This window comes from Scylla paramamosain, chromosome 5, assembly GCF_035594125.1.
Source record: "Scylla paramamosain isolate STU-SP2022 chromosome 5, ASM3559412v1, whole genome shotgun sequence".
Taxonomy (NCBI): domain Eukaryota; kingdom Metazoa; phylum Arthropoda; class Malacostraca; order Decapoda; family Portunidae; genus Scylla; species Scylla paramamosain.
This window is the reverse complement of record NC_087155.1, coordinates 28,468,889-28,486,484: the sequence shown is the minus strand read 5'-3', so window position 1 is coordinate 28,486,484 and position 17,596 is coordinate 28,468,889. Positions and strand designations below refer to the sequence as shown.

The 17,596-nt window shown below is 41.7% G+C and overlaps 1 protein-coding gene across 1 annotated transcript; it reads right to left on the bottom strand.

The window, feature by feature from the left end:
* On the bottom strand, positions 1–9,228 carry LOC135100975 (uncharacterized). Its single transcript, XM_064004592.1, has 5 exons — positions 9,003–9,228; positions 5,400–5,754; positions 1,328–1,643; positions 1,066–1,208; positions 1–684 (listed from the first exon to the last, which is right to left on the bottom strand). Exons 1-5 carry the CDS (start codon positions 9,226–9,228, stop codon positions 204–206), a joined length of 1,521 nt encoding a protein of 506 aa, XP_063860662.1. The 3' UTR covers positions 1–203.
* Positions 9,229–17,596: the final 8,368 nt, after the last annotated feature.

The following is a 17,596-nucleotide window of genomic DNA, read 5'->3' as shown; positions in this document are numbered from 1 at the left end:
GGGGTTCCACAGTTTACCAGAGAAAGGGATGAATGATTGAGAGTACTGGTTAACTCATGCATTAGAAAGGTGGACAGAATAGGGATGAGAGAAAGAAGAAAGTCTTGTGCAACGAGGTTGCGGGAGGAGGGGAGGCATGCAATTAGAAAGATATGAAGACCAGTTATCATCATCATCATCATCATCATCATCATACAGCATTACTACGCAGCAGCATCTTCGTTAGGGACAATTCCTGCCTCCACCATCTCATTAAACATGGAGAGAAACCTGTCCTGAAGCTGACCACCTTCCCGCTTGCTCATCTTCAGAACTATCTCCTGCCGCTCACGATTAGTCTTGTCAATGGTTTCCTCCGTGAATTCCATGAAGTTTTGCACGTCTTCTTCCTCGCTTAGCACTATAGGCGCCAATATCATGCCGCTAATGCAACCCATAGTCATCTTGTCCCTGAATTCTACAAGAAGTTCTTCTAGAGAGAAAGGAATAGGCACCTGTGCTGCTCGTAACACACTACAGTACGAGTCGTAGTAGGTTTCCATGAAAAATTTTAAGTTGCTCTTTCGAACATCACCAGTAAAGCTAGAGTAAAGGAAGTAAGAGAGGTCGGCAGCCACCGAGGCCTTCCGCATCCCCTGCAGGTCCACCAGCATCAATTCCACAGGCGCCCCTGCCTCGTCGTATCTGTGGACGTCATAAAAGTTAGCCATTCCTCATTTACTTCTTTACTGCCGTTCATTCCCCCTTTCTTAGGTTAAGAGGACCGTAAATGAGCTTACGCTGATAAAATCACTTAATATTTCATTAATTTATCTTGTATAATCATCCATGACCACCACGTGAACTCTTTTGATTTTATTACTTAATCATCATGAGTAGTTTCTGAAACAATCCCTAACTCCAGACATTGGTCTTTTTACCTCTGGAACTCTGCAACTATTTTAGTTCTTGTCATCGCAGCTTCGTGACACATGAAAGCACCCTCTTCCATATAGGTTCAACAATAGCAGTTCACTGGCTACATGTGCCTGCTTCTCATCTCACCTGCGCGTCTTGTAGACTCACCTGAAGAGGATGTTGTTGTTCCAGCAGTCTCCGTGGGTTAAAGCATCAAACTTGGCATTCTGCTTCAAGCTTTCTTTGAAGATACATATGCCCCTGGCCTTGGTGCTTCTGATCCACGCCACCACTTGCTCGTAATTTGGGATCTGGCAGGGAAAGGCGGTGTCATCGTACTAATACAACGTATAAGTACTATTTTTCAATATATGTTAATTTTGATCCTAAATACTTGTCTAAATCTTCGTGCGCACCTCACAACACTTACCTTTTCCATGACCATGGCTGCTGTCTCCATTTGGGATTCTATCATCTTTTGGAACATTTCTGCACCGGGTACATCATCATCTTCTAACCACCTCTCGAAAATGACAGGCCATGTTTCGAGCAGCGAGCAGCCAAGTTTCTTCTCTACCAGTCTGGAGGTGGCATGGAGTCTTCCTAGTTCTTTCAGGACAAGAAGAGCATGGGGCACGTCTATCCCTCGCCGCCTGTCGAACATCTTGAATTCGCGCTGCCTTAAGTCCTCAAGTAATAATACCTCCTTCCCAAGTTTAAGAGACATGGCATACCCCTTGGCAGTCCTGAGGGAAGAGAGGGAGACTGGCATTAGTATGGGCCCATATAACTATTCACGTTATATTGGATATTATATGTGTGTGTGTGTGTGTGTGTGTGTGTTTCTATTATATATATATATATATATATATATATATATATATATATATATATATATATATATATATATATATATATATATATATATATATATATATATATATTGTGGCGGGACACTTTGCCCGCAGCTCATATTCCATTCTCCAGTCCCTTGGGACTCAACAGCAACCTTGGTCAACCACGTGGTGTGAGTGCAAGCCTCACACACACAAGCAACCACCCCTACATACCCAGTCCATGTCTGCCCAGCTTTGCTGGTGGACATACAGAGTCCTCATCCAGCCAGCCTGACGGTTGGACCTGTGACTCCTGGCAGCTCATATTATTTACTTTTGTATAGTTTATTTTATTAATATAACGCTGCAGTATTATCACCGTATTTTCTTTAGTCACCACCTATACTCAGTACTAGAACCAGATTTACCTAGTACATAAAAATGGTGGCAGTGGTGGGATGAGTCGACGCTACAAGTCCTCCTGGCCTATGTCTCCTGCCTGCTCATCGCCAGCTACTCCAGCTACCTTCACCGCTTCCAGGTTATCTGCTAAGCCATCACCGACACATTTCTGCCGAGCTGTCATTGACGCAAACTGCTACACTACTTCACATCTACGGTGCTTTTTTCAAGCTGCTTTTAGGGCCTCTTTCAAGCTTTTAATGCTGAGCCTGCCCTGCCAGCCTGTGCCTGTAAGACTTCAAGCCGTTACCGACGGCGTCCCTGCTTCAAATCTGAACTTTTTAAGCCGTCAGCGACGCAACTCGACTGCTTTGCTGCTGATCCCGTCATTATAAGACTTTGGATCTCATGCCGTCAGTCGTCGCATCTGCAAGTTTTGGTGTTTCCTGTCCATATGGTCTTTCCTGCTCGTGGCTTTCCAGTTTTCCTGCTCGTGGCTTTCCAGTGCATAATTTGCCACTCACTCACCACACTTGACGAAAAATTTATTGCCATCATGTACATTATTAGTGCAGTGTTATGATTTTGCAGTGTATTTTTATTTGGCAATTTATTTGGCATAGAAACGCCTTGTTCTTTTGTTTTATGGCCTCTAGTGTTGTTCTAGTTGGCCTGTGATTCGCTGTGCAGAAATCACAGCTAGTGCGAGTTTTGTGTTTGGCCACTGTGCTTTCTTTTCTGACATCCTTGCTATGTGACTTTTGTGAGTCGCAAGTGCGTACTCACTTTTCTGACGTCTTTGTTCTGTGAGCATTGCGATTGGCTATAGTGCATGCATCACGTGTCTTACACAGAGAAGCGCGTAGTTATTATGTGAATCACGTGTTTTAATGTGCTTGCATCACCCCATATATTTTGTAGGCATGAGGGCATGCCTAGATGGGTGGCCAAGCAACGTGGCGGAATGCTTCGCCTGCGCCCACATTCCATTCTCCGGTCCCTTGGGACCCAAAGCCAGCCTCAGTCAACCACGTGGTGTTAGAGCAAGCCTCACACCCTCCGTCCCCGGATGCCAGCCCTAGCCATGACATGACCCAGCCCTAGCCATGACATGACCCAGCCAGCAATCACCCCTACATCCCCAGTCCGTGTCTGCCCAGCCTTGCTGGTGGACACCACCAATATCTACCTTTCTTTCCTGGTGGAAGTTTGCCTACATTCAACCGTTTCCTAAAAAAAAGGATAACCGCTCTAATCTCTCAAAATACCATCCTGTTGTTTTAATTTCCTGCCTCTCTAAAGTTTGTGAATCTATCCTCAACAGGGATATTCATAAACATCTATAACTTTACAGCCCTCTATCTGATAGCCATTATGGGTTCCGTCAAGGCCGCTCTACTGGTGATCTGGCTTTCCTTACTAAGTCTTGGTCATACATACTCTTTTAGGGATTTTGGTGAAACTTTCGCTGTTATCTTAGACATATCAAGAGTTTTTGATAAAGTCTGGCACAAACCTCTTATTTCCAAACTATCCTTCTTCAGCTTCTGTCCTTCTCTCTGTAACTTCATCTCAAGTTTCTTCTTCGACCGTCCTGTACCTGCTATTGTAGACGGTCACTGTTCTTCTCCTAAGTCTATTAACAGTGGTGTTCCTCGGGGTTCTATCACGTCACCCACTCTTTCATTTATTCATCAATGATCTTTTAAACCAAACTTCTTGTGCTATCCACACCTACGCTGATACCACCACCCTGCACTTTTCCACGTTTTTTTCGTAGACATCTAACCCTTCAGGAAGTAAACAGTTCATGCAGGGAAGCCAAAGAACGCCTGACTTCTGATCTCTCAAAAAATTTCTGATTGGGACGGAGCAAACTTAGTATTGTTCAATGCCTCAGAAACTCATTTCCTCCATCTATCTACTCGACACAACCTTCCAGATAACTATTACCTCTTCTTCACTGATACTCAACTGTTCCCCTCTTCTACATTGAACATCCTTGGTCTGTCCATTACTTATAATCTAAACTGGAAACTTCACATCTCATCTTAAGCTAAAACAATTTTTATGAAGTTGGGCGTTCTGAGTCGTCTCCTCCAGTTGTTTCACTGTATGTTTCACATGTATGGAGGGTTTCCACTCATACCCCTTTTTTAGACAGGGTGGAATCCAAAGCTTTTTGTCTTATCAACTCCTCTCCTCTAACTGTCTTGAGCCTTTTTTTTATCGCCGCAATGTTGCATCTCTTGCTATCTTCTACCGCAATTTTCATGTTGTTCTTCTGATTTTGCTAACTGCATGCCCCCCTTCCTCCCACGGGCTTGCTGCACGAGACTTTCTCTTCTTTATCTCATCCCTATTCTGTCCATATCTCTAATGTGAGAGCCAGTTCTCTCAATCATTCATACCTTTCTCTGGTAAACTCTGGAACTTCCTATCTGCTTCTTTATTTCCCCCTTCCTACGACTTAAACTCTTTCAAGAGGAAAGTTTCAAGACACTTAACCTTCAATTTTCGATGATTCTCTTGACATCTCTTTTGGAACTGGCACATCAGAGGAATTTTTTTTATCTCTCTCTCTTTTTTGTTTCCCTTGGCTAGTGATCCTCTTACGTAAGAAAATACTATTATAATAATAATAATAATAATAATAATAATAATAATAATAATAACAATAATAATAATTTATTATTATTGTTATTATTATTATTATTATTATTATTATTATTATTATTACTACTACTACTACTACTACTACTACTACTACTACTACTACTACTACTACTACTACTACTACTACTACCAGTGTCCTTTAGTTTTCTATGACTGGCTTAGGTATCATGCAGACTGGTAAACAAGTGAAAAGCTTCCTGTCCACCAGCACTGTACTGGTGCTCCTGAGACGTGGTGTGTACGTATAGTATAGTACACACACACTCAAAAAAAATGATAGTTACACATTCACCACGATACAAAATGATATCAAGGCTGGATCCATTGATAATAGGCTACTCATGTCGGTATCCCAGCGTGTATTAAGTACAGGTGCACCTGCATGAATCAGGGAGTAACACTTGCAAATGAAAAGGATTTAGCTGCTACAGTAATGCTTCATGAAACACAGGCGGAACCTTCGTCGAACACGCATACCAATCCTGCCAAGACTATACCGTGTTCAGTGTGAAACTCGTCGGATCCCATAGTAACGATACTTTTCATAGTGTGTGTATTGTACCTGACCCTTGCGGCGCCCTCACTCACCTGATGCTGTCGATGTCGAGCTCCTTCAGCACTTCGTTCATTTTGGGGAGGATCTCCATGAAGCAGGTGCCCTCTTTCTGAAACACCTCATTCATCAACTCCGTGAGGGGTGATGCGATCTGGTGTGCGAGCTTAGCCACGTAGGTTATTTCCATGGACGCTCCGTGCTCCTCTTCCTTGTACTGAACCTCCACGCTGGTCACAAAGCAGGCGTAATTATCGCCCTTCTTAGTGAAGTCCTTATACTTCCATGACACCAGCTGAGCGTCCTCGCCTTTGTCTCTCCTCAGAGCCTCCCGAACCAGATCTTCTGTCAAAGGCTCGTACTTCTTTGTGTCGTCTTCCACCTCAGCCACTGCCGAAAATCATATCATTAGCGTGGAAAGAGAATACCAAGGAGGTTTGAAAATACACAGTTCATGTCACCTTCATTAATTGTATGGAAGTACGAAGGATGCTTAGTGTAATACCTACATTAGTTTATAGACGGCAGCACAAAATAACATGATTTGTTCCGCGATTATATTTACAATAACTAGTAGTGTTCATTGGCTGGTATGGCTCAGACACTTCAATGTCCCAAAATCAGCAATTTATACACCTCTCATTTCACTCAATGGCTGTCCATATCCAGGCTTATGTAGGAAGCTGAGAATTTCTCCATTGCCTGCAACAGGTGTCAGAAATGAACTTACAATCTGTAGATTTACGTGTGTCAAGTCGAAAAAATCATGAGGGTATATAACTTATTCAACAACCATTCAGACAGCTCTGCGTGCCCTCTCAACTTGTGCACGGTTGAAATAAGCTCGGTGCTAATCGTCACTCTTCCATAGAAACTCAACCTCCCCAAGAAGCAAATCAACGGTGCGGATGTGAACCCCCGTCACTACTTAGAAAATAGAAAAACGAACAAAGAGCAGCAGCAGCTACTTGCTTATCATGCAGGGAAACGTTTGCACCTGAGCGGCCCACCAAGAGGCAGAGGCGCTCGGACGTAGTAATCTCGGGGATCCGAAACTGATCCAAGTGGCCGAGTAGCCGAAGAATATTAACAATGTCTTCGACAGTGACTACATCGTGGAGATTTGGAAGCAGCAGGCGTCTCTGCAAAAGCGTTACCCTAAAAATCTGCCTATACCACCACGGGCAAGCCTTGACCAACAAAGCTTTCGCAAATGATGTAAAAAGTCATTCATTTAAGCTTCCGAAGAGTTGCAGCAGAACTGCCCTCCGGCGATATAGGCCAAGATCATAACATTTTTAAAAATACCATTTTCGGGACAGTCCTGCCACCTAGAACCAGTGGTGCTTTGTAGACCTTACTGTGTGTGTGTGTGTGTGTGTGTGTGTGTGTGTGAGCAAGATAATTAAGTATTAAAGAAAAGAGCAAATATTGTATTGTAACATGACATTACCTTTGCATACTTCGTAAAAATAAATGAATAAATAAATAAATAAATAAATAAATAAATAAAGTAACAGTAGAGTAGACCCAAAACTGCACACTTTCAGGTTCTTAAATATAATCAACGTTATCATGCAGAGAGGAGTAACAGTTCTTACACCGTATTCTATGATAACCCATTAAATAAGGGTTTCCAAGATATACTATTGACATTGACTAATTTGCGCTCAGTGATATTACCCAAAAGAAAAACAAGAAAACACACACACACACACACACACACACACACACACACACAAACCTTGCATAACACCACTCGTTACAGACAATGGTATCAATGAGCGTCCTGTACATGTTGTGATGGGCCTCTCCCTAAAGTAGCCCAGTGGTCCGGGAGAAAAACAATGCTCCACGACGCGAGATGACAGGCAGGCTTGATGTCCCTAGCATACAACTCCTGATGTGTATAGAAAAATACCTCTTGATCTCCACTGTCTAACTACCTGGTAACCTCGGGCCTGCCCCACAAGGCCACTGACACACCTGACGCCCTTCGCAGTAGTATCGCATAACATGTTACAGTACGCGAAGTTTGTGAAATGTGTGTAGAAGAAAGACCCTGCTATTCACCCTGCCTCCCTGCCTACGCCCGACATAGCTTGATAGTTTATAAATAATCCTTCACGTTTCTTATTCCTATTCTTACTCTTCTTCTTTGATAATAGCAGCAGACAATTTTCCTTTAATGTTCTTTGATATTATCAACTTTTCTTAATCTTCAGCTAAAGCACATTTTTTTTTTTTTTTTCGTTTCGCTTCTTGCGTGGTTGAGCAGAAACAGTGTTGAGGCATGAGGAGCAGGATGGCGTGTCAGTCTGTCGTTGTCTGTCCAAGGCCTCTACTCACCCAACGAGAGTCGGTAGTTTTCATTGCCCTCAATACGCCAGAAAGAGAGAGAGAGAGAGAGAGAGAGAGAGAGAGAGAGAGAGAGAGAGAGAGAGAGCGTTCTTTTCAAGGGCTAAGTGTATCCCAGATCATCATGACTGGACGAATTTCAGTAACTATGATAAGCTAATGAATTTGTGTGTGTGTGTGTGTGTGTGTGTGTGTGTGTGTGTGTGTGTGTGTGTGTGTGTGTGTGTTTGAGACAGATAAGACAAGTGCCTATAGTAAACTTACACAAGGCGGAAATGCCAGATATGAACTGAGAAAAACGAGGAATGCGTAGATCGTTATGCGTTCCTTTGAGAAGATTAAATAACAGCGCAGTAACAAATCTTGAAAGAACAGGAATGTGAGTACCTTCATTGAAAAGGATAACTCATGAGAGTGACTCATGAAAGACTGTATGGAGGTCCTTCAATTCACCACAACTATGCGATCTCACTTTCTCTAGTGTTTCAAGGTCAACATTATTATGGCCGGAATATCTTCGTCCTTGAAAGTGTCTCCTGCCATGGTGCGCAGAATTATAATCATGTGATAAATGTTTGCCCCCATGTTTGTTACATCACTATCACCATGCCCTACGTGAACGCCCGAACACTCCACAAGGTCGTCTCGCTCGCTGCTCAGTCTTCGTCACACTGAGCACCTCTTATTTGATGGCCGTAACGTACTAAAGTGTTCTAAAAGTTAACACAAACATTGATGAGATTATTCTGACTTTTCGTGTTCACTGTAATAGCACGTCAGATTGTCAGTTCTATCGGCCAGGGCATTTAGAGGAAACCAGTTTTACAAGTTAGCCATAGAACCTCATAGTACTTGCACAATCACTCACATGAGTTATGACCTCATTTGCTCTGGTATCCTGTTAGTCGGAAGCAGCAGTGGATGGACAGGATTCGCTTACCTTTTATCTTCATCTCCTCTGCAGCAGTAAACTAATTAATACATACATTACTGGAGATTGTGTAATGACATCCTAGAGGGAGACCATTTGAAAAAAATGAATAAAAAATTATATATATATATATATATATATATATATATATATATATATATATATATATATATATATATATATATATATATATATGGTAATAGAAGATGGTAGCAGGAGAAATGAGCATGAATCATACAAAGATTGGGACAGGTAGAAGAGCTTGCTCAGGGGCCCGTAGAACTGACTTGATATAGCTAAACATAGGTAGGCAGTATGGTGGTCCACCAAGTCACAGTACGGTACTCACTCCTGGCCTTGTGTCGATTGTTGTTCACAGGGGAGCAGAAGCAGCAGCGGCGAGGCGACTCAGTGAAGCAGATAAGAGAAAACAAAGCAGCCGCGTCCCCCTCCTCTCGCCAACCAGTCCTGTCGCAGTCTGGCTGAATGGAGCAGGCGGAGCTTAATAGTGTGGTGACTGGAGGGAGGTAGGGACGGAGAAAGGGAGGGAGGTAGAGGGGGGGTTGCTGTCTCATTGTGGTTACATCATGAAGGTCGTGGGGATAACTTTCACGATCCATTAATATCCCTATGGTGGCGGACCGTCCGTCCCACGTTTGAACATAAGAACATAAGAACATAAGAAATAAGGGAAGCTGCAAGAAGCGACCAGGCTTACACGTGGCAGTCCCTGTATGAAACACACCTACCTATTTCCATTTGTTATCCCCATCCATAAACTTGTCTAATCTTCTCTTAAAGCTCTCTAGTGTCCTAGCACTAACTACATGATTACTGAGTCCGTTCCACTCATCTACCACTCTATTTGAGAACCAATTTTTTTCCTATCTCCTTCCTAAACCTAAATTTTTCAAGCTTGAACCCGTTATTTCTTGTTCTACCCTGGTTGCTGATCCTAAGAATTTTGCTTACATCTCCCTTGTTATAACCCTTATACCACTTAAAGACTTCTATCAGGTCCCCTCTTAACCTACGTCTCTCTAGAGAATGTAAATTTAACAGCTTCAACCTCGCCTCGTAAGGAATACTCCTCACACGGGTCCAGCTCGTTTTGGGATGCAAGGGCCATAACCAAAGACTATATAAAAGAAAGACAGGAAAACTTCTAATCCAACATATCTGGGGAGGAGATCAGTAAACTTCTGAATGAGTATTTTTTAACTGTCTTCATCCAGGAAAACATGCAGGATATGCCAGATAGTGAACAGGTGTTTAGAGAGGATGAGAATGAGAAGCTGACAGATATTTCCATAACTAGGGAGATAGTGGAATAGGAGATAGATAGGCTAAAAAAGTTCAAAACACTAGGACCAGATGAAATATATCCCAGAATACTTAAGGAATGCAAAGAGATTATTAGTGAGCCGTTAGTTTCTGTCTTTAGGAAATCATTGGAGTCGGGTGAGGTACCAGTAATGTGGAGGCAGGCTAATGTAGTACCCATCTTTAAGAAAGGAGATAAAACTTTAGCGTCTAACTATAGACCTGTCAGCTTAACTTCAGTTGTAGGTAAAATATTAGAGTCAATAATAGCGAGGAATATTAGGGAACATTTAGACAAACATAACTTGATAAATCAGTTACAGCATGGCTTCACGAAGGGGAAGTCTTGCCTGAGAAACTTGTTAAGTTTTTACAGGAAAGTGTACGAGGCAGTAGATAATGGAGATAGTTATGATATCTTATATCTAGACTTTAGTAAAGCATTTGACAAGGTACCCAATCAAAAGGCTCCTAAGAAAGGTTAGGGCACGGGATAGATGGGAAGGTGTTAGGCTGGATAGGGTCATGGCTTAGTGACAGGCGACAAAGAGTTGTAGTAAACGGCTCGAAATCTGAGTGGGGTCATGTAATTAGTGGGGTGCCACAGGGATCAGTATTAGGACCATTGTTATTTCTAATATATATCAATGACTTGGATAGTGGAATCAGTAGTGATAGTAAATTTGCGGATGACACAAAGATAGGTAGATTAATTAGGTCAGAATCGGATGCCATCGCCTTGCAGGCAGATTTAAATAGAATGAATGAATGGACGGATAGATGGCAAATTCAATTTAATATCAATAAATGCAAAAAAAAAAGTTCTACCTACCTTAGCGTAGGTAGAGGAAACCCACACAATAGGTACACATTAAACAACCAAACTCTGGTAGGTACAGGATACAAGAAAGATTTAGGAGTTATAGTTAGCTCTGAACTTCGTCTAGGGAAACAATGCATAGAAGCCAGAAACAGGGCAAATAGGGTACTAGGATTCATTTTTAGGAGTGTTAAAAGTAGAAGGCCGGAAGTAATATTAAAGTTATACTTGGCGCTGGTCAGACCTCATCTAGACTACGCTGTGCAGTTCTGGTCCCCACATTACAGGAAAGATATAGGTCTATTAGAATCAGTACAGAGAAGAATGACTAAAAGGATACAGGGGATGAGGAGTATTCCTTACGAGGCGAGATTGAAGTTGTTAAATTTACATTCTTTAGAAAGACGTAGGTTAAGAGGGGACCTGATAGAAGTCTTTAAGTGGTATAAGGGTTATAACAAGGGGGATGTAGACAAAATTCTTAGGATCAGCAACCAGGATAGAACAAGAAATAATGGGTTCAAGCTTGAAAAATTTAGGTTTAGGAAGGAGATAGCAAGAAATTGGTTCTCAAATAGAGTGGTAGATGAGTGGAACTGACTCAGTAATCATGTTGTTAGTGCTAGGACATTAGAGAGCTTTAAGAGAAGATTAGACAGGTTTATGGATGGCGATAATAGATGGAAATAGGTAGGTATATTTCATACAGGGACTGCCACGTGTAAGCCTGGTCGCTTCTTGCAGCTTCCCTTATTTCTTATGTTCTTATGTTCTTATAACACAAAGGTGTAGCCAAAAAAGGTGTCGGAAAGCGTTGCATTGCTATGTTTAGAGTGCCATCTATTGAGTGGACGAAAACTGACCATTGTTTAATTTTCTATTGTGCGTTACTTGAGACTACTATATTATTCAGAATTAGTTACATAAAAGTGGAAATAAAGATGATACTCTGAAACTCGTAGTTGTCTCACATCTTCAGCATGGATGGAAAAGAAACCAATTAAAGAAAGACACATTTTTTTGATAAAGGACTTGTAATTAACTCTTTAAGAAATACGTGATAAGATGCAATCCACAGACAATCACACAAGTAAAGCGTGTATCGTTAGCAACACTTTCTTAAAAGAAGCAGTTAATTGATACATCTGTCTTTTTGGAACCTGTTAACCTTCTGATGAGAAATGTTGGTTGCAGCCCCTGTGCCTTTCACGTAATCTCTGATTTTTCAGTATTAAGGCTGGAATCTGTAGTACTTCTTTCTATTTCTGACACCTGTAACAATAAGGTGTGGTGATTCGAACCACCATCTCAGAATCACCATGCTTGGAGCCGGTCACGTCAGCAGCACCGGATCGCAGATTCAAGAGTAAAGTCTCGGACAGAGACGAGCAGATATAAGTAAGGAGCTATACCATTCTCTGGGAGCTTCCTTTGTCCCCACTTCAGCCGAGGATCCTCCACGTCACGGGGACATCATGTGGTGTCTGCGCTTCGTCCCCACATTACTACGCTGACGGAACGGACGCTAATAACGTGTTTCTGCACCGACGCAACGTGTGCTGAATCTGACATCACAAACCCTGGTTGGCCCTTGCTGGTCTCGCCCCAACGCTGCTGCTTCATGTCACCGCAGCGGTACGCGACCACAACCAGCCAAGAACGTAGTCGATGTGCTGCAATTCCCCCGAAAGGGACAACGACGCATCCAGACTTAATCGACTATTTCGTGGCCTTATCCACCGTGTGTTTTTGTACTGCTGTTGCGACTATGTGTCTATACTTCACGTTGTATGGTGATGGGATCGATGCTACGTACACTAAATAGTGCCTTTCGAGTGACCTGTGCCGTAGTTAGTGACCACAGTGGATCAATAATGATACATTTTAACACTCCACTAATTAAATAATTTAAATCAAATTACGCTACCGCATCCTCAGTGTGATGTCTCTGTCTCTACTTCCAAAGCATCGGATCTATTCCTGTCTCTTAATACAACATGCTTACCTATCTCTAGCTCAAAACACTTTTTTTCCAATTTCATGAGGCCTCTCAATCCAATTTCATGAGGCTTCTGTATCACCATCTCAATATAGGCCCTCTATATCTAGCCTAACATCGACGAGTCTCTATACTGTATGTAGTTCACCATAGTGCCTTTCTATAGCTCAACAATACTGAATAATCTCTACAGAAGGCATATCTATCTCTAGGCCAGCATTTATCAATGTAAACAATAATATTAACATGCTTACCTTTCATTATCCCTTGGAAAAAGCATTGGCATAAAGCAATAAATGAGGGTTTTGCCTCTCGTTGCACACGACAAGCAGGTCCTCTTCTAACCGTGGTCGCCTTGGTGTTAGGATCAGCTGATTCAAATATGTAAACATGTCCAATCGAAACAAATGTCGAAGTAATCGCGAGGAACATTAAGGATCATTTAGACAAGCAACTAGATAAATCAGTCATATCATGGCCTCACAAAGCAGAGGTCTTGCCCTACGAATTTGAATTTTTATTGCGAAGTTCACGAGGCAGTAGGTAATGAAGATAGTTATGATATCCTATACCTGGACTTCAGTAAAGCGTTTGACAAGGTACCCCATCAAAGGCTCTTGAGAAAGGTTAGGGCTCACTAGATAGATCGGAAGGGCCGGATAGAGTCGTGGTTAGCCAACAAGCGACAGGGTTCTAATAAATGGCATTAAATCCGGGGTCAAGTAATTAGTGGGGTGCCACTGGTGATGTAAAAAAAAAAAAAATTATATATATATATATATATATATATATATATATATATATATATATATATATATATATATATATATATATATATATATATATATATATATATATATATATATATATATGGGAGGGGCAATTTTTTTTTTTTAGGCCAAATTAATTCTCTTACGCTTTAATGCAGCAACCATAGCAGTTCCTTAAGCCCTTCACACTTTTATGTAATAGAATTGGAACCATTTGAAATACTGAAATACTAGTACTTACATGATACAACCAATTTTTACTTTGCTTACCATACCAGTTTAATGGAATACAAGTTACACAACGGGCATACATGATGCACATAATGGTGTATCTTTTCTCTAATGTAAGATATAAAAGGATAATGAAAAAAATACAATAGTGTAAAGATTCAATGATGTAAATAATGTTATGTACTATGTATGCTTGAGAGTAAGGATGTGGTAGGGTACTGGTACCCTGTAACTGAACTGGTATTAGACTGGTACTGTACAGGTTCTCACAAGCTGCCTGCTTGGCTGCCTCTCGGGCAGTCCACTCTCCACAGTAATTCAGTGATCACCTGAGTGTTGATGAGGAAGGATCAGTTATATCATTCTGTGTGGAAATATGAGCTGTGAGTAGGAAACAGAATATAAGCTATATCAGGAGAACTGAAAATGCCAGGGAGAAGGAAGACAGCAATTACAGCTCTATTTAAAGATGTAGAGAGTGAAATTTCAACAGAGGTGACAGTGTGGCCATATAGTTATGGGCTTAAGGTGTTCAGTTATCTAGCCTGAAGGTCAGAGGTTTCACCTTCCCTACCTCCTCTAATGTAATGTGGGGAACTTATTTAATTTTTTGAAATACATTCCGCAGATATCTTCTAAAGTCTAAACCAACAGTTGGATCAACATGACGTTTTGGCACTGCTTGTTTCACAGTCCTCTAATTTATGACACCACAATTCACTGCCAAATATGTTTCATTATGGAGTTTATTTACTCTTAACTTTCAGGGGAAGTTGACAATAGCCGAGTAGACATTCGGACAAGGAAGGTATTGCGTGATGTAGTTATCACCAAGCATAAGACATAAGGATAGAACAGTGAAACGTCATCAACTCAGCCATGACGTCACGCTCTATGACGTCAAGGTGGTGACGCACGCTGGAGACCCTCGCCGGCAGGAATCTCCTTCAAGTGAAAAATTCTTGTTTATTTCTAAGATTTACACATCATACGAATTGTTTTCCCTCAAAGAGTTAATAGGTGTACTATACATGTACTTTTAATTTGATGTGGTATTAATATTAATAAGAATATATGATATTGTTCTACCAGAGAGGCTAGTACACGCCGGCCCTAGACCCTAGTCATTACTTACATAGTCAAAAACCTAGAAACGTTAAATCATTGACTGACTTTCTTAGTGAATCTTCAACATTCTACTAGGACGCATTATATGCATGTCACGTCTCTCAACCAGAGCACGATCATCTGTTGTCATTATGAGTGTATATAACATATTATCAGTAATCTTATTATCGAATATTTGAAACTTTCGGTAAGTATATGTTTTCCTTCCAGTCAAAATTGTAGGTGACTTTATCTTGCTGGTATGTGTTACCAGAGTCACTATGTGTTATCAAATAATTAAGAAACACGACAATTTGTAAGATTTTCGGAAAGGACATCAGCATCGTCGCATCAAAGATGAATGGCCGACCTACTTTGACTAATAAATTAGTGAATAATGAACATTTCTCACTGATATATTACCTGGGAAAGTGTGAATCATTCCTTTCTCAACACTAGCAAAAGGAACGTGGAATTCGCAGAATTTACTTCAAAAAAGTGAAAGTGGAGGATATGTCCACATCGTGCGGAACTGTGCGAGTCAGAAGTACTCGGAGGTTTCAGATAAATAACAGATTATAAGACTACTGATAATGCGTTATTTACACTCATAATGACAATTGATGATCGTGCTTGCTCTGGGTAGGATATCAGCCCCATAGACCCTTTCATACACGAGTTTGAGCAAAGATAACAGCGGAGTGTGGAGCACAAGGTACACTTTCACACAGACGGATACTTTTGCTAACGACACAGCCCGGTGTCTCCAATTGTTGTTATTCTCTGGTAATTTGATGGAGCCGTGCAGGCTCTAGTGCTACAGCCTCTAGTGCCCCAGAGATGCTGGCTGCAGTTAAGTTAGCTGGTTAGATTCTGGTGAGTTATCCAGTCTTCTAGAGGAAGAGCTGGTGTGCTTGAATATCTTGAAGCCCAAGCCAGCTGGGTCTCCAGTGACATTTTTGTTTACAGATGTGACGTTACGGTGAATCATCCTTATAGTCTCTCATCCGTGGTTATGACATGTATGACTAAACCACCTCTTCCTCCACTCCCCTCTTCCCCTCCCTCCTTCCGTGCTTTTCTCTCTCTCTCTCTCTCTCTCTCTCTCTCTCTCTCTCTCTCTCTCTCTCTCTCTCTCTCCACATTCTATGAGCTGCACGGCGTCTTGGATGATGTGGGTCTCCTCTGTCAGAGAAGCTTCGATGTAGTTGTTGTATGCGACTCACAGGCAGCCCTTCATGCCCTTACATCTTCAAACCCTGTCTCTCGTCACCTGGTGAACAGGATCTTGACAGGCCTGGCTCTGGCTCATGACTGGTCACTAGATATCAAATTTGTCTGGATCCCCTGACATGTATCACTTTCTCATGGTGACACCGTGGATTGCCGGGCTAAAGCTGCATGTGGACTGCCTGCCCCTCACGTTGGTCCCAGCCCTTCCCTTCAGTGCCTCAAGTCCAGGATCCGAGCAGCCTTTCTACTCTCGACCAGTATCAGGAAGGATGACCAGCGGGCGGCCAGCGTCACCATTCAGCACTATGATGCATTCCGTCGCCATCGCTTAAGTACCGCCGTTGGGGCCTGTGGGTCCGAAAACACAATGTGGTGTCGGCGCGGCTGAGACTCTGCTACCGACCTCTGTGGCAGGTTCCGGCTTGGCAGACGAGCCTCATTACATCTGTCCCATGTGCCACTCTCCTAACTCCAATAACCTACAACACTACTGCCTGCATTGTCCTGCTGTGGGAGACCTGCTCCCACGCGGACAGCCTCTCGTAGACGTCTGCCAATACATGCTGCAGTACAACCACTGGAAACTACCTATCAGCGAAGCAGTATCAAAATTTCCGAGACTGTAGGCCTATATACAGGAAAGTACTTCCATGATTTAAGATTAGTAACCATCAACATCAAACTAGTTCTCGAGAGTCTAGAGCAGCGATCCAGCGTCCACTACGCCATTTCCGTTGCTAACACACGTGATATTGAAGTCTTGTAGAATTCAGTGGAGGCGAAATTGTTATGAACGTCTTGCTATGCTAGTGACGCGAAAAGAAAATTGCTCTCCAAGTTTTTGTTAAGAAGTGATTAAATAAGTATATAAATAAATAAAAAGAACGTACGCCAACCTTTCATCTAAGAACATTCCATTAGTAGCATTAAAAACGCAATATAATCTTAGGTTAATAATGAAAAGGAAGAACTTAAAGTTAAGTAAGGCAGATTTCAGAGAAAAGATGAGTTGCCTGTTCGTTTGGTGAAAGGTGGAATTACCTAAGATTGTGAAATTAGGTGGAATGAAAACAAAACAAAAAAATAAATAAAAATATAGATAAATAAATAAATAAATAATTCAAGCAGAATACAGAAGATGAAAACAGAAAACAACTCTATATGAAAATGTGTCAGCATTTCTCACATCATCACCAAAAAGGAAGTGTAGATATAAAATATCTATCAGATGTGTGTCGCCATCTTACCCAGCCAACTGTCTACCCCCCGCTCTACACTTCATATTTTATTCGTCTTACTCCTTATTTCCAAGTTTCAGCCGTATGGGTATTTTGAACAACATATTTGACAGGATGACACTGACAAGAATGAGGAAGGTACATACACAGATACCGTTGATGGCAGATGTTCGTTGCAATATGGCAGATACAAGCGTCAGTTAGTATAGGTGCTTGAGTAGA

Bases quoted from the DNA above. Each gene is read 5' to 3' on its own strand.
- LOC135100975 (XM_064004592.1), bottom strand. From the start codon at position 9,228: ATGAGACAGCAACCCCCCCTCTACCTCCCTCCCTTTCTCCGTCCCTAC. The intron at 1,644-5,399 runs GTGAGTGAGGGC...CTCTTCCCTCAG, and splicing joins CTCGACATCGACAGCATCAG to GACTGCCAAGGGGTATGCCA. The intron at 685-1,065 runs GTGAGTCTACAA...TGACGTCCACAG, and splicing joins AACAACAACATCCTCTTCAG to ATACGACGAGGCAGGGGCGC.